The 18023-nt window shown below is 48.2% G+C and overlaps 1 protein-coding gene across 1 annotated transcript in view; it reads left to right on the forward strand.

Annotated features, from left to right (window-relative positions):
• FAM162A (family with sequence similarity 162 member A) overlaps positions 1-18023 on the forward strand; it is a 27536-nt gene that overhangs the window by 6048 nt on the left and 3465 nt on the right. The window contains exons 2-3 of the mRNA XM_045287566.1: positions 13762-13884; positions 15996-16104. Coding sequence (XP_045143501.1) covers positions 13762-13884; positions 15996-16104 — 232 coding nt within the window. The remainder of the gene's footprint in view (positions 1-13761; positions 13885-15995; positions 16105-18023) is intronic.

Genomic DNA, 18023 nt, shown 5'->3' on the forward strand with positions numbered 1-18023 from the left:
AGGGCGTGTGTACACATCAGTGTGTTCTGATTTGAACGAGGGCGTGTGTACACATCAGTGTGTTCTGATTTGGACGTAGTCTAATTTGTCTGGTTTTTGTTTCTGCTTTTTCCTTTTGCTGCTCATGCCTTTGGTGTCTCGTCTAAGGATCCGTTGCAATGATCATTTACCTTGTTTTCTTCTAGGAATCTTACAGTTTGGTTGTGTGCTGTGGAGCCACTTCCAATTCCTATGAACGCTACAGAGCCTACAACATAAGGGTTTTAGGTTGTTACCTTTATGAGTCGATCTCTATGCCTTTGCCTTTCTTGTCTATTTTATGGAACTGAGGCTTCTCTGAGCCAGGTCTCTCTTCCCGCAGACCTTCTGGTATCTTCCAGCTATCAGCGTTTTTACCACAGTGCCACCAGAGCCACTTTGAGTTTAGGTCTGATGTTTAGGTTGTTGGTCCATTTTGAGTTCATTGTTGTATTTGATCTGAGGTAGGGGTCCAGCTTCATTCTTCTGCATGTGGAAATCCAGTTGTCCCAGCATAATTTCCTAAAGAGCCTACATCTTTTTTTTTTTTTTTGAGCCTTCATCTTTTTGTTAGCTTCCAACTTTCCTGTAATGAGCAAGTCTCTCATAATTAACAAAATGGTAACATTATGTGTCAGTCTGGGTAGACTAGAGAAACTTTCATAGACATACATATGTGTATAAGAAAGAGCTTTATATAAAGAGTAACTGTACACTAATAAAACAGCCCAGTCCAGATCAAGTCCATAAGTCTGATATTAGCCCATATGTCTGATACCAATCTATAAAGGGCTCTTCAGACTCACGAAACAAATACAATGGCGCCGAATACAGGAAGAACACGGGCCAGTGGGTGGAAAGTCTTGTGGATCCAGTGGCAGCGGATGCAAATCAGCGCTGGCAGGAGTCTCCACGTGGCTCCTCCAGCTCCAGGGCTCTGGCTCCATCAGCACAGCTCCCTGTGTCTTGTCAACAGGAATGTCTTGCAGGAGTGAGCGCCCCACCTCCAGTGAGCTAGTTATCTCCTGAGCACCTCCAAATGAGGTCATCAAGCTGCGACCTGGTTAACAGGCTAGACTACCCCTTCACTCTTAATCCTCTCACACTGGCAACAGATTATGCAACTACCACGTTATTTGCCTTTTTTTACATTTACAGTTGGTGACAGTGCTTGTTTTTGCAGCTGTGCAACCATTTGCCCCCTTTTCTTTTCTTTTTCTTTAATCGTTTTATTAGGGGCTCATACAACTCATCACAATCCATACACACATCAATTGTGTAAAGCACATTTGTACATTCATTGCCCTTATCCTCAGAACATTTGCTCTCCACCTGTTATTTGTCTTTTTTTAAGATAAGGAGGACTTGATGTTTGTCAGGAACGTGGTGTCTTCTGGAAATGCAGAAGTTAGGAGAAGTGAGATAAGTTGAGTGCACTGTCCCTTTGCCGTAGGGAACACCGAGGAAAGGGTTCATTCGTGCAGGGTGAAGGAAGGTCAGGTCTTCTGAGAAAGGATGAGAAAACAGATGGAGAAAGGGAATCTTTCTGTCACAAAGCCGATTCAGGTCAACAGCTAGGGCCACGAGGGAAGTTTTCAAATAGCCACTATTGGGAGTGGGCTGGAATGTTGGTGGGAGGGGGAAAGATCCCCACGGGCACCAGGCGACCCCAGCTAAGGGTCGTTGGACCCCCAGATGCATACAATTGCAAGACTTGCCATAGTCTCCCCTCGACCCCCACCTAAAATCTGGCCAAGTTCAAAAAGTTTGTTTATAAATCTGTTTTTGCAACTCTGAAAGGTGTTGTTTTTTGTTTTGTTTTATTTTGTTTTTTCCCATAGAAAAACTATGGTAACTAGGGTGTTAGCCAGCCCACAAAAGTTAAAAATATTCATCTGTCTTATCCAGCTTTCCTCCCTAGGACGTCCCATAACCTGTTTGATCCTCCTCATCTCTGCTCGGTTTTTTTTTTTTACCTCTACACGACCCACTTGAGCTGCAGTGACGTGACCCTCTCCAAAACCCACTGCCGTCGAGTTGATTCTGGCGCATGGTGACCCTGGAGGACAGAGTAGGCTGCGCCTTTAGATTTCCAAGGCTTTACAGGAGCAGGAAGCCTCATCTTTTTCCCGCAGAGAGGCTGGTGAGTTCAAACTGCTGACCTTGTAGTTAGCAGCCCTGTGTGTGATCAACTAACTCACTTCATAACCAGGGCTCTCACCAAACCAAACACTGACATCCAGTCCACCTTACATGAGAAGAAAGCCTCATCTTTCCCTTGAACTGCTGACCTTGTGAGTAGCAGCCCGCTATATCAAGTTTCTATGCCGGGTCTTCCTACTGCTGCTCCCCTCACCCCACTTCCGTCTCTTACTCCTAATGCCATTCAGCCCAAATCTCCCTATTCAAAAGGTACCTCTTCAAAAACTTTCTCTGCCTGTTCGGGAGAGCCGTTTGAGGATGTGGCAGGCAAAGAGGCCTCTTCCTGTGGGGGATCCTAAGCCGCCTCAACACCCAGAGCCTGAGTGAAGTCCAGCCTGGGTCATCGCTAGCCTGGAGTCTTTGAGCGACAGCGCAGGTCTGGGAGCAGGGCCGACTTAGGCTAGTGAGCATGGGCGTATGAATAGATACAGCTCATCAGAGTTTGAAGCCAAGAGAGAGAGGAAAAAACCCATCACTGGTCAGCTTAGTTGCGGACTGGAGATGTCAAGCCATTCACATCTGAAACTCCGAGCAAGTTGATACTGCAGACCCACTTGTTCCTGTGAGCTTGTTTCGTTGTCCTCCGTCTGTGGGGCAGCCTCGCTCTGTCCCGAAGTGGCAACTAAATCAGTGGCCTTCTGTGCTTAGGTGGGAGACTCTGGGTGTTGCCAACAGTAGGGTGCTCGGCTCAGGGGCATGGGGAACCTCACGTGCCCCTGAGCTCCACAACTACCATAGCAGACTTTTTAATTTTGTCTTAATAGTTAGATATTTTAATATTGGGGGCGGGGTTTGGGGTTTGGGGGTTTTTTCTAATCATTTTATTGGGGGCTCGTACAACTCATCACAATCCATACATACATCAGTTATATAAAGCACATTTGTACATTCGTTGCCCTCATCATTCTCTAAACATTTGCTCTCCACCTAAGCCCCTGGCATCAGCTCCTCATTTTCCCCCCTCCCTCCCCGCACCCCCCTCCCTCATGAACCCTTGATAATTTATAAATTATTATTTTGTCATATCTTACACTGTCTGACGTCTCCCTTCACCCACTTTTCTGTTGTCCATCCCCCATGGAGGAGGTTATATGTAGATCATTGTAATCGGTTCCCCCTTTCCACCCCATTCTCCCTCCACCCTCCCAGTATCACCACTCACATCACTAGTCTGGAAGGGATCATCCTCCCTGGATTCCCTGTGTTTCCAGTTCCTGTCTGTACCAATGTACATCCTCTGGTTTAGCCAGATTTGTAAGGTAGAATTGGGATCATGATAGTGGGAGGGGTGGGGGAAGACATTTAGGAATTAGAGGAAAGTTGTATGTTTCATCAGTCATTCTTCTTTCTGCATGGCCCACTGAGCAGTGGGAAATAGTTGACATAGGCTGACATCAGAGTTACAAAGTGCAGTATTGACTGACTCTAATTCAAAACAAAACAAAGCGCCTTCAAAGTTCCCTCCTCGGACCTGCTCTGTTCTCCCAAAGCACAGTGCCAGCAGTATCCAATTTCTGTTCTAAATGGATTAAAAAAGCATTTGTGGCTTAGCATGAGAACCGCCTAAGTAATCAGATCAAAAACATCTTTCCATGGGAAAGGAACATGGTTGCCCCAGAAACAAGCTGCTTCTCCCAGCTGAGGTCCCGGTAGCCAGTAGAATCCTGGAACAGCAGGAACGGAGGGAGCCTGGGAAGCAAGCTCACGTCCTCAGGAGCTCGGGCCTAGGAGAGGCCACAGAGGAGGAGGGGTGGGAAATACAGACAGACGTGAGGCGAACAATTCATGCTGTGTGTCATCAGGTGCCCAGAGGTGTGTCAGAGATGACAGGCTCTCCAGCCTCGCAAAGCTAGGCATGTTGTACACCACTACAGGCTCTTGGAACCCTCCGTGCAGGAGTGACTCGTTACTGACGTGTAGCGCGATTGAAGAGGGAGGCTGAGCACAGCCAGAGAACTAGGAGGCTTCAGGAAGTTTGTGGGGAAAATACCCTTATTTTTTCACCCCATTTTCCCAAAAACGTTTTGAAGATCCTGGTGAGTATTAAGCTCTCTTGGTGTTTACCCTGCACATAGCTTGGCTTTCCAAGGATCCCAGCGTGTGACCAAGAGCAGCCAGCCCCAAACTTGGCATCACCTTAGAACAGTGGTTCTCAGCCTTCCTCGTGCCGTGACCCTGTCATACAGTTCCTCATGTTGTGGTGACCCCCAACCATAACATTATTTTCCTTCCTACTTCATCACATCATTCATTTTGCTACTGGTAGGAATTGGGCGACCCCTGGAAAAGGGTCGTTGGACCCCCCAAAGGGGTCATGACCCACAGGTTGAGAACCGCCACCGCTGCCTTAGAAGAACTTGGCGTTCGTTTTCAACATGTTGGTACTGGAGTCCTGCTCTGATTGATCTAGGACTTCATTGGTCTGGCTGGGGGTGGGGGTGGGGGGGGCTGTGTATGGAGCTGTGACCACCCCTGAGAAGAGCAGTCTTAGAGTGTGACAAGGGGCTGTGTATGGGGAGTGGCGGGGGCAGAGGGCGCTTTAAAGTGCCATGGTAATGTTAATGTGCAGAGTGAGAAATCCACTTTTCTAGAGCAGTGGTTCTCAGACTTTTGTAGGCAGGACAGTTACTTGGAAGGCTTGTTAAACAGATCTCTTGGCACGACTCCCAGAGACGCTGAGCCTGGAGGCTTGAGTTGGAGCCTGAGAATTTGCACTGCTGTGAGAGTCCTGGCTGGGGCTGCATGCACGGCATTGCTCTAGACCCTAGAGGATGTGGTGTTCGCCGCCATAAATCTGGGACACGGCCGGTACATAGCAGCTGGCAGATGATTCAGCTGCTTGTCCCTCAAACTTGATGTTGATACGAATTACCTCTGATGCCCCATTACAAATACTGATCGGGATTCTGGATTGATGGGAACCGAGGGTCTTACCAGGGCCCAGGTGATGGTGACCACCCCTGAGAAGAGCAGTCTTAGAGTGTGACAAGGTGCATTCCATCGCGTTTCCACTGAACCACCCTCGTCAGGCGCTGCTCACCTGTATGCCTGTGGTCTTCCCGGGTCCCACGTGTTTCCTACTCTACTACACACCCCACCCCACACCCTCTTTTCTCCGGTCCCATTTCACTGTAAGATGTAGTTAATAACCAAGCACTCGTGGTTTTAAAAAACATTTGCCTTTATTTTGGAGCAATTTTACTTGTTGGAAAAGTTGCGAGGCTAGTGTGTAGAATCTCTGCGGACCTCTCATGCAGCTTCCCCCGATGGAAGCTTGGCAGATCATCTTGGTACAGTGATCACAACTAGGAAAGTAGCTTTGCTGCAGCGTTCTTAACTAACCCAACCAACATTCGGCTTCCACCTGGGGCCGCCGAGGCCCGTTCGTTTCCTCTTCCGGGAACCGGTCCAGGCTATCATGTTGCCCTTACTTGTCTTATCCCCTGTGTGCTCTCCTCTGTGGCAGTTTCACCATCCCTGACTTTTATGACCTGGCAGCTTTGAAGAGTGCTGCTCAGACGCCCTGGTGGCGTGGCCTGGATGAGTAAGTGTTGGAAGGTCAGCTGTTCAAAACCACAGCCACTCCATGAGAGGAAGTTAAGGCTGCCTGCCCCCATAAATATGTACAGCCTCAGAAACCCTAGAGAGGGCCTCTGTGCGTTGGATTGATCCGGTGGCAGTGGTGGGTCAGAGGGAGGGTGCGTGGTGTCTACGTGACGTGTGACTGATGATGCCACGTAGTTGGCGTGATGTTTGCTGCGTGTGCTTCTCCCCCGGAAAAGTTAACGTTTCCCTTGTTCATACTCTCCGTTTTCCTGCTCCTTCATTTTCAAGTCGGTTCCTACTGTTGTCTGACTCGAATTCAGACCAAGAGGTTCATTCTCACCTTCCCTCCTGGCGTTTGGACTTGCTCTTTCTTGATAGTGATCAGCCTGGCTCTCCGTGTCCACCACGGATTGCCAGATTGGCTCCACCCCAGTGTAGTGCACAGGAGCCCTGGCGGCACACCTGCCAGCCGAAAGGTTGGTGGTTCGCCCCAGCAGGAAGACGGGCGCCGGCTTGCACAAAAACGACAAGTACAACAGCTGGAACACCCGCCGGGCAGTTTTACTCCAGCCTGTACGTGCAGTGAGTCAGAATGACTGGAGGCAGTGGGCTTTTTGGTTAGTATACTTGTAAAATAGTTTCAGAATCGTCACACCCATCCTTCTGGCCGAAACAAATTGGCTGACAGCATTTATTTATATTCCTTTTTTGTTTTTTTGCCTTACAGTTTTCAGTCACAATAATGTCTCCCAAGGTTGGGCAAGTCAGCACGGTTTTTACCCAGAGGTGGTGTCATTCATTTGTAACTGTGAGATATGTTTGTCCCCAACTGCATGCAGCCTAGGGTCTCCGCATCATCGTTGATATTCTCAAACTTTCATACATTGTGATGTGCAGCTTGGGGATCTTGACGAAGGCCATTTTTAAAGTAGATCATTGACAATCATCATGACTAGCAATAAATTACTTGCAATAATATACCTGACAACTAATTTGACACTTGTCCACAAAACTCTGAAGGTCCCTCTGTCCTCCAGAACTCACTGCACTTTCGCACCTCCAGGAGGTCCTTCCTGGAGACCGCTGTCTCTAGGAGGGGCTCGGAGGGTTTGGAGAACACATCCCTCCTCTCAGCATCGTTTGGTAGCAAAAGCTTTTTAGTCAGTTAGGAAGAAATGACTAGGGGAAGAAGCCAGGTGTTCAAACCAGCCTCATCCCACGACAGCCTCCTGGAAGCAGTGGTACCTCGAAGACACTAGTTTTCAAGTTGAGGGTCCCGAGACCAGCAAGCAGGAATCCCTGGTGGTACTGTGAGTTAACGTCGGACTGCTAACCACAAGGTTGGCAGTTCAAACCCACCAGTGACTCTGTGAAAAAGTTGAAGGCTGTGTGCTCTTGGAAAGATCTACAGCTTCAGAAACCCTACATAGGGTTGCTGCGAGTCGGACAGGGGTCCTGGTGGGTTACGCATTGGGAGGTTCAAACCCACCAGCTGTTCCCCCGGAAGAAGAGGAGGCTTTCTGCTTCCAGAAGGATTGGCAGCCTTGGAAACCCACGGGGGCAGTGCTGCTGTGCCCGCCAGGGCGCTATGAGTTGGAACGGGCTCAGTGGCTGTGAGTTTGAGGCAGTGGGTGGGCGAGACTAACAAGCTGTACCACCAGGGAAACAGAATACAAATTCAGGACCCACCCCCCGCCATAACTGCAGAGTCAGAAACAGTGGGAAGGGGTGTTGCGACAATTCCTCAGGAGATTCTGATGCACACTACAGTTTGAGCTCTTTTTAAAACAACCTTTCACTGTGATTTAGGTGGGGGGTTACAGCCCCATTTTTGTATTCAGTAAGTTAAACAATTTATCCACCCTCCTAATAAGTTTGAGCTGCTCCTAAGATTACCCAGCCAGTTGCAAGTCGGAGCTTTGGAAGCAGCTGGGAAGCTTCATTTGACTTCCTTTGAGGGCCCTGGGGATGCGGAGCTAGTCAGCCAGGGGCAGCCTGCAAGGGCAGCCAGAGGGTTCAAGGGCTGTTTTCCCTTTGTGTTTGTTTTTTTTATTGTAATCCACTAGATGATGGAAAATTTCTGGCTTGGTTGTCTGGGTGGGATATTTTTCTATTTCCTATTTTTTTAGTGATATCATTTTTGTTTTTTACAGCACGTAACAGCAGTAACAACACAATATGATCACGTTTGTCTGTATTTTAACGGGTGCTTTCCCTGTAGAGAGGGAAACATGATTGGCATTCTGTGTGAAATTGCAACAAGAACATTTAGGAGCTGTGTTAGGATGTAGGCAGCCCCACCTTTCCGTTTCTACGCCCCCACTCCTCCCCAGGACCTCGGACCACAGTCCCACTTTGTTCCCGTTATTTACTCCACTGGCCCCCACACTGGCCTCCCCTAAGGGGTCACTGGGACCACTTTGGGGACATCTTCATGGCTACCTCCCTCACATCCTTCAAAAATGGCTTTCCCGACACTTTACACATACACTCTATTCCAAATATACAAATATTTCCCTTCCCCTTTGTTCATTATTTTCCTTCTCTGGCATATCTAGCATACTGTTTATATTGAGAAATAAGGATTTTTATTTTTCACTTTATCCCCAGGGTATGTAATTTCTACAGGCACCCATTTTTATTTGCTATATACTGCCCAGAAAAAAAAGTTTGGCACACAGTAAGTACTCAGTATTTATTGAAAGAGAGAATGAATGAACATCTCCAAGCCTGTGGTGAGTGGGTGGACCGGAGCGGAGAGGTGGCCTACTGCCTTCTGTTCCCCACACTGCCTCGGGCTGGTTAAGAGGGGCAGGCAAAGGGAGCTAAGCTGAGGCCGTCATTACAGTGGCTGCTTGTTCTCTTTCTGTTTAGACCATGGGTCCTTCTAGCTGGCTGCCAGGTAGCCTTGTTCCTTTCTTTTCCAGTGCCTGCCAAAGGGGGTGAGACAGATGGTCACATTGGCGGTGGGGGGAGGTGGCTCTCAACGTGTAATACTGTGTAAGAACGTGTTGGAAATGTCTGCACTTCAGAATTACTGATTCAGAACCTCAGGAGCTGAGGGTGGGGTGGGGAGGAGCAGGAGGAGATAGTGACTCTTTTAACGACCCATGTTGGTGGGGTAGTTCTAAGGCTCCCTGGTGGTGCAGTGGGTTAGGGAGGAAGATGGGGCAGTCTGCTTCCATGCAGATTTGGAGCCTGGGAAACCCCCAGGGGCAATTCTGCTCTGCCCTCTGGGGTCGCTGGAAGTCAGAAGGAACTCGGAACAGTGAGTTTGATTTTTATTTTTTATTTAGGTGATTCAGTTTGGGAACCCAGCATCGAGATTTTGTCTTAATCTTGGGAGCTACGTCAAAGTATTGGGAAGCTTCATAGACTGTCCCCATACCTACGTCACTGGCCTCCGAGAGGTGTAAAAGATGAACATCTTGAATAGCTCTTCACAGATGAGCGGAACATCCGCAGTGCCTGCTGTGTCTCAGGCATATAGCCAGCTGCTCTCCTGTTTGCTTCCGCCGTGTTCCTCAGTCACCGCTGGGAAGTCCTTGCCGCGGCAGTCCCTGAAGATGAGGAAACAAGCGACAGGCGCTGTCCTTTCCCTCCCTTCTTGATGCTGTACACTGACTCCCACTGGGTGGCAGTGGCCAGATCCACACAAACTGAGTCCGGAGCCCACAGACCCTGAGTTGGTTCCAGCTCTTAGCAGCTCTGTAGCACAAAGTGGAACTCCCCAGGGCATACGCGGTGGTAAATCTTTTTGGAAGTGAACTACCTCATCTTGCTCCCAAGGAGCAACTGGTGAGTTTGAACCACCAACCTCTCAGCAGCCAATGTTTCAGTCAATGCACCACCTGATAATAGAAGTAAAAAGGTCAGAATTAATGAAACAACCTATGATGGAAGCCAAACCCCAAATCTCTGTACAAAGAGAAGTTCCAACTTCTATTTTCTTAGAGGAAGGGCCTCTGGACATCCATTCCTCCTTAAACACAGCCCGTTCTTTCCTGGAGCAGTCAACCTGCTGCCAACACTGCACTCCCCACCCCCCCACCGCGAACTCTGAAGAAGAACAAGAGGCTCACAATCGGAGGAGCATTGTGTCTAAGAAAACAATGGTCTTGGTAAGAACAGCAGACCTTGTGGTCTCAAAACCAGGCTGACTGTCTCCTCCTCCTCGGCACCACCAACCAAAGCCTGGACTCAAGGCCATCGGGTCCGTTCTCAACTCCTAGCACCTCTGGGACAGGGCAGCACAGCCCAGCTGGGTTTCTGAGACTGGAACTCTTTTTAGGCAAGTAGAAAGCCTTGTCTTTCTCCCCTCAGCACCCGTCGAGTCACAGAGCATGAGAGAGAGGAGAGAAAGTGAAATGAAGGAGTCAGACACACTTCATGGTAGCATGCTCACCTCCTGGACGGCCATGATCTCAACAGCCAGGTCCACGCGCAGCACGGGCAGAGAGGGCTGGGGAGAGGGCGAGCAAGAGCCAGATTTATTGCTAACCAAGGCTTATCTGTCTTTTTAGGGGGTGTGATTACAGGTAACCACACATATCACAGGAAGGGGCAGTATAATAGGCATACACATCATAGGAAGGGGATGTACAATGGGCATAAGTGTCAACAGGAAGGGGATGAGCTTGGGTGTACATGTGACAAGAAGGGCAGATCCTAGATTCATGATGGCGACCTAACCTTGGTCACCCTTGAGTGCTCTTGACCTCCCGAGTTCTCTGACAAGGAAACAATTCACTACTATCCTTATCAGAAGGGAGTGGGTCCTACTTGTGGGATAAACTGTGGTGTCTGCTTGCTCTGGATGGTTGATAACCCTTAGGGAGAATAACCCCTGACCTACTTCTGTTGTCCTCCAAGTGTACAGTCACCTGCCACGCGTAGCAAGCAGCTAAGTTTGGCATCTATTTGGGGGAGACAACTTGGGAGAAATCTTTCTGTTTCCCACACCCAAGCAAGCCAAAGCAACAACTCACTGCCATGGAGCCGGTGCTGACTTACAGCGACCCTAAACGACAGGGGATGACTGACTGCCCCCTGCGAGTGCCTAAGACTGCAACTCTTGAAGGGAGTAGAAAGCTCCTGCACACCGCACACAGTTGCCGTAAAAACTAGTCAGCCAAGAGGTAATGAACATATTTGGAGTCCCCCCAAAGCCTCAGGGAAGTGTCGCTCTTTGCCCAGCTGGCAGCTTCTTAGAAACGCCCGCATGTGTGGTTTGCCTTTATTTCCTCCAACTCGGTTTACTTCACCCATGTGAACAAGTTCGCAGGGCACGTGGTGAAGACACTCAGCTGCATTTAACATCGCTTGAGGCAAATGGGAAGCTGATAAAAAAACATTAAGGGAAAAGCTAGACAATGAGATCTTCGTAGTGGGCTGCTGACCCTAGAAACCCACCTCCCAGCTATTGCCACTGTGCCGCCCCCCACGCTCAGCTCCATGCGACTCTCACTCACCTGCCTGCACCTCCCTCTTGCCGGCTCTGCCTTCGGCTCGTGAGTGCAGGGCTCCAGCTGGCTTCGGGCTCAGGGACTGGCGTTGGATAGGGCTGGGATGCTTCCCCATAGAAAAGTACCTCTTAATGTAAAGTTGTTTCTTATACGGATATGAGCGTCATTGGTTTTGTTTCATAGACAACCCTGTATAACACTAGAGAGGATTTAATCTGAAGAAAATGAAGAAAAATGAACAGAGCTCAAGAGACTTCAGGGAACCAGCAACCATACCACCGCAGCATGAGAGGAATCCCCGAGGGAGGGAAAGGGACAGTTTGGGGCCTTTATTTGGAAAATAAGGGGCAGAGCTTTTCCCAAGTTTGATGAAAAACATCCTACATATCCAAGAAACTCAACAGTCCCAAGGAAACTCGGTGATCTCCCTTCGACGTGTTCTAATTCCGTGCGTGCTCATGGAGCAGGGATTCTGGATGGCAGCACCGAGGAGCGACCTCCCAGGTCCAGGTGCTTGTCAGTAAGATAAACAGAGAGGTCAGAAGGCTGTGGAATAATATTCACCAAGCCCTGTGCGGGCTGGGGGAACCTTACAATTCTATTTCTAGGAAAACTCCAAAAATAAAGGAAACACCTGGAAAATGTTGGCACATAATATGTTATATTTACAACTGAACAAAAAAGGTTTAAAGAAGGCAAAATTAAGACGTTTCCAAAAAAACAAAACAAAAAAAACCCCAGAATTTGTCACTAACAAATATTAAAGGAAATCTTTCCTGCTGAAGTGAAAAATATTAACTCATTCAAATAAAGAAGTAAAGAGCATTGTAAAGGTTAACTATGTAGGTAAACAGCAGTATAAATGTTGCTTGTATTTTTGTTTTGTTTTTGACTCTTCTCTGATTTCAAAGACAATTGCATAAAGCAATTCCAAAACTGTTGATAGATTCATATGATAAAAAATGTAATTGGGCTCATAATATATGGGGATGTCATTATCTTGTCCATAGTATAACAAAAGTGGAGAATGGGAAGTGAGCTACATAGAGCCAAGCCTTGGTATGAATTTCGAGTGGAATCAGTGTCACCGTGAGCACAGTACAGGGTCCGTGCATGTCCACGTGGGCTCGATGGCCCTGAGGGTGGTCTTGGTTTGGAGCCGGCCATAGGTGGGGTGCTAATTGTACTCCCCAGCACAGCCACTAAGGGGAGAGCTCACAGAGACAAACTCAGGAGAACAGGGACGTGATTACTGATAAAGAGGACTTTAGGAGAATACTAGAAATAAGTGTATGTTTTAAAGAATAGGGGAGAAAGTAGTTGAAATAGATAAGCTTTGAAGACAAAAACTACTGAATCGGGAAAAATTGGAGTACGTGTGGGGATTGTTCAGCACTGTCATAAAATAGCCTGTGGAGTTCCACTCTGACACACACACAGGATCCCCATGAGCTCGAACGAGAGGTACTTCTGCTCTGACCTCACAGTTCAGCCTTTCAGGATGCTGCTTCCAGTCGTTCACAGGCACCAGGTGTTAGCAGGTTAGCACATCACATGGGCTTTTTGGAAGAACCCAGTTCAGTCATATCAGCCATGCCTGGTTAATTGTTAAAGCTGGGTAATGACATGTATTTAACATTTCCCATGTAAAGACAGTTCCTGTGTGTGTGTGTGTGTGTGTGTTAAATTACACAAAATTAATGACTCCATGAAGACGTGACTTGGAATGAGTGAGGCTTTCTAGAGCCCCCTGCTTGCTGCCCACTGCAGCCCACTCCCAAGGTTTTGCCAGAATAGTATTAGCAATTTAGCGACTTGGTTTATGACTTTGGAAAGGTTGCTAATCTTCATTCCCAGCCCCTGGTGTCAGTGCATAATACTGCTACCAGAACTGGTAATGTTGGACACGATAGAGAATTATTTATATAACACCTAAAGCTGCTTAGGAACAATAATGGGAGTAGTGAGCCCGTGAGAGTAGGGAGAATGTGGGGGGAGAAAGGGAAAACCGATCACAATGATTGACATATAAGCGACCCCCTCAAGGGGGACAAACAACAGAAATGTGGGTGAACGGAGACAGCAGTGTAAGATAAAATAATAATTTACAAATTATCAAGGGGTCACGAGGGAGAAAAAAATTGAGCTGATACCAAGGGTTCAAGTAGAAAGACTGTTTTGAAAAGGATGATGGCACCATATACACAAATGTGTTTGACAAAATGGATTGTTATAAGAGCTGTAAGAGCCCCCAATAAAATGATTAAAAAAAACAAAACTTAAAGCTGATAAAATGTCAATGTTGTAAATTATTTTCTTTCCTAACCAGCAAAACATGTATATTTTAAAACAGCACCAAGCATAGCGCCTTAAATATAGTAGTGTATTTTGAAATGAGTTCATTTTTATAAGCGCATAGCCTTAAATATAAGCACTGTGTATTTTGAAATTAGTTCATTTTTAGAAGCACGTAGCCTGAAGCATTTCTCACTTGGAGGATTTTCTCAAAGCATTTTTTCTCTCTTTCTAGGGACTTGCTTTAGGTTGTATGGAAGTGATGTTTCCTCGTCCCTAAGTCTCACCAGAACCACTGCTTTGAAGAGAATGAATGGATTTTGCACCAAACCACAGGAAAGTCCCAAAGCTCCATCCCGTAAGTTTTCCAGTTCTGAATGAGGCAACTTCCAGAGATAGGACATCCTGGAATCAAAAGACCCTCAGGAGAGGTAGTCACGTCGACCATGCGGTCAGGCCCCAAGTTGTATCTAAACTGCCGCCGGTGAGCTCTTGGGCCTTCTGTCATTGTCCTCATTTGTCATTGTCCTAGCTCTCTTACTCAAGGTGGCCTGGAGTATTTATGGCAACATCCAACAACCAAATTCACTGCCATCGACTCAGTTCTGACCTCACGGCCCTGAGACAGAGTAGAACTGCCCTGCTGGGTTCCCGAGCCTGTAATTCTTTACGGCAGTGGTTCTCAACCTTCCCAATGCCGCGACCCTTTCATCCAGTTTCTCATGTTGTGGTGACCTCCAACCATAACATTATTTCATAACTAATTTTGCTACTGTTATGAATCATAATGTAAATATCTGATATGCAGGGCGTATGAGGCCACCCCTGTGAAAGGGTCATTCGGCCCCCAAAGGGGTGGAGACCCACAGGTTTCTGGGAATAGAAAGCCTCCTCATTCCCACGGAGCAGCGGTGAGGTTCACTGGTTGACCTTTGGGTGAACAGCCCAACTCAGAACTCACCACACCACTAGGGCAGAAAAATAGATGCCCCAGAGCCCGTCAGTAGTGGTCTGCCTCCAAAGACGAGCAAAGTCAAGCATTGATGGCTGCATGAAATCGCACCAGGGCTGAGCTCCAGCGTCAGCACTGACTCCACCCCCCCCATTCTTACCCTCTCCCACCACCCTCCATAGTCTCCACTCTGGGGGAAAGGGGCCTCATAGAGAATAAGCTGCCGGGTGCCACTGTTCTCAGGAGTACACTGGGACCAGGCAGGGCTTGGGGAGTAAGGAAGAAGAACCATTTCCTGTGGGATATCACGAGGCCTTTCCCAGCTTGTCTCCCACAAATATATGTCAGACCTAGGACACTGCTTGCAAGTAATGGTAAATGATTGTCAAGCTATCTCCCTGAGCACCAGCCACCCAGAGCAAGCAGACATTATTGTTTCTTCCACCACAGATGGGTCCCACTTCCTGCTGTTCAGGGCAGTGGAGTGCTGTCCCTAGAAAGCTTAGAATAAATCAAGTCTCAAAAAAAAAAAAAATCAAATCTCTAGCCCAAGAACAATTAAGGTTATGCTCCATCTTGAACCTAGGACCCGCCCATTTGTCACATGTGTACCCTTAATCCCTCCTCTTCCTAGTGTGGGTACACCTAGATCATCCCCCTCCCATTGCTGTATTGCCTACGGTACAGCCCCTTCCTGTGACAGGTCGTTACCTGTAATCAGGGGGTTTGTATGCCCCCTCAAGTATATATAAGCCTTGATTAGAAATAAATCCTACTCCCTCACTCTCCTCCTGGGGTCTCTGATCCCCACGTGGACCACCAAGCGGGCCTGAGATGAGCATGCTACCATGAAATATGTCTGAGTCCTTTATTTTACTCTCTCTTCTATTTCTCTTATTCTGTATGCATTTGGTATAATCTCTCTATATTATAGCCGTACAATTGCGCCTACCGGACCTGTGATTATTTGTTAGGGGCTGGCTACCCTAACAAGTTCCAGAGACAGTTTTCAAGAGCTTAACAATGCTCATGCTCTTTAACCTGGTATTTCACACTAACGATTATAATTCCATATGTAAAAGAGCTTCTGAGCTTAAAGTTGCTTCTGTTACTAATACATATTTCTGTATAATGAGAAAATTAGAAGTGCAGTTGCATGCCGCCTAATGCCAAGGTCTCGCCACATGTGCACCCAGGGCCTCACAAGCTTTTTTGTTTGCTTGCTTGCATAAGGGAAGGCAGCTCTTCTGCTTTCAAATGTCCGGTAGTTGCCAAATCATGCCTGAATTCCTTCCACCATGCAGGGTCCTTTATAATCTAACTGCCTTATCTTTCTCTTAGAGCCACTTGTGGAAGAAGACATTCTAAGAAGTTCTGGTCAAAGAAAGCTCCAATTAGCTTGAAGTGTCTTGGCGTTTCTGTTTGAATAGCCTAAAAGCACACATAGCACTTTTCTGTTGCTAAATTTAAGAGTCATAATCTCAGATAGTGAGATTTCTGCCTGCTTTTTCTCACAGACGCCTACAGCCATGGGGTGCCGTTACACAAGCCTACAGACTGGGAGAGGAAGATCCTGGTCTGGTCGGGCCGCTTCAAGAAGGAAGAGGAGATTCCCGAGACGATCTCGTGAGTACTACCTTGAGGACCGACCGCAGGCAGCTTGGGCTTCTCATTCCTCTGTTGGAAAGGGCTCGGGGGTGGGGTGGGGGGCACGTAAATGGCTTGAGCTCAACTGCTAACCTAAGGTTGGCAGTTCAAATCCCACCAACAACACCTCAGAAATCCCACCAACAGCACCAAGGCCTGGTGATCTGCTTGTGAACCATCAGCCAAGAAAGCCTTTTGGTGCAGTTCTGTTTGGTGACGCGTGGGGTGCTCATGAGTCTGACCCACCTGATAGCAGCCCACGTGGGGTTAGCGTGTGAGCTGTTTTAAAGGAAAAGCAGCCCCTCGGAGTTCCCTCCTTAAAGCCTTTCAAACAGACTTTGACAACAATTTGTAGAATTCTGTAGATGTTCCCTCTTTAAGGAGCCCTGCTGGTTTAGTGAATATGTGTTGGGCTGGGAGCCACAAGGTCAACAGTGTGAATATACCAACTGCTTCTACTTTTGAATATACCAAAAGCTTTCTACTCCCGTGAAGAGGTATAGTCTCAGAAACCATCGGGACAGTTTGATCCTGTCCTATAGGGCTGCTATGAGTCAGCATCAACTCAATGGCAGTGAGTGAGTTTGCTCTTAGGCAAGTTAAGTACCTGGAATAAAAACAGTACTAGCTGAAACAGCCCCCAATAAAATGATTAAACAAAACAAAAGAGCCTTAGAGATTCTGTGTCATAGCCCTGACACGGCAGGTACCGAAGGGTGAAGAGCCGTCATGTCCACTGAGGGTTGAATTGCTCTCCCCCTGCAGAAATGTGATTCCTCGGTGAAGCTTACTTTTGACACCGGCTTTTAGTCTGGATAAATAATCTTGTCTACAAATTCCTCTCAAGCATTTGGCCTTAAGTATAAACATATTTCAGTGCTGCACATTCTTTGAAAGGGACCCAGGAAAGAGTGTCCTTACGACGACGTGCTCGCTAAGTCCAGTCCTGACTGGGATCTAGGGGAGTTTTCAGCTTGCAGACAGCGAGCACGGGGTTCCCCAACCTCAGCACTGTGGAGTTTGGACCGGGTCATTCGTGGCTGTGGGGGCTGTTCCTGGGCATTGGGGATGTTTAGCAGCTCCCCTGGCTTTTACCCGCTAGATGCCACTCTCCACAATCAGGACAATCAGAGGGTCTCTGGACACTGCCTACCAAATATCCCCTGTGGGCAGAATCTCCCCTGGTTGAGAACTGCTGCGCCAGCCTGGCTCTGATTGGTTGTCATCTTGGCCCTGAGAGAGTCAGAGAAAGCCACCGTATACCCTGTGAGGCCTCCTGGTGGTCACCAACAGGAATTTTGAGCGGAGCTCCTTGACATTTCCCTTGCAGCAAGAAACTCTACTAGACCCCCTAGCTTCTGTTTTCACGGTTTGAAACAGATCTGGATTCATGCAGGGTGTCTTTTCTTGGAAGATAGGTAGCATTTACTTCCTGTTTACAGCACCTTTCTTACACCCTATAGTGCAGTCTTCTCCCAGGTATCGTTTCGGCAGGAAAGCCCTGGCCTGCGTAGCTGCCGTGAATGCGCGCTCTGCTGGGGAGTAAGAGCACACTGGACATAAGGAGGCACCAGTTCTTGCCTCTCCCTGAACATCCCAGCTGGTACCGCCCCAGAGCCCTCATGGGTACTGCATAAACTGGCTGAGGTGTACCGTCCCCTCGCCTCCCAGAATCCTCAGGCCCAAGCACTGCCCAGTGAGTTGTCTGGAAGGCTGGCCTCTCAGCCCAGACCCCTCTGCTGGCAAGGCTGCTCCGCCCCGTGCCCCTCTGCTGGAGGGCTTCACCGCCCCGTGCCCCTCTGCTAGCAGGGCTGCTCCGCCCCATGCCCCTCTGCTGGAGGGCTGCTCCGCCCAGGCCCCTCTGCTGGAGGGCTTCACCGCCCCGTGCCCCTCTGCTG

This window comes from Echinops telfairi, unplaced genomic scaffold (genome assembly GCF_000313985.2).
Source record: "Echinops telfairi isolate 266 unplaced genomic scaffold, ASM31398v2 ScPeMD7_17;HRSCAF=63, whole genome shotgun sequence".
Lineage (NCBI taxonomy): Eukaryota > Metazoa > Chordata > Mammalia > Afrosoricida > Tenrecidae > Echinops > Echinops telfairi.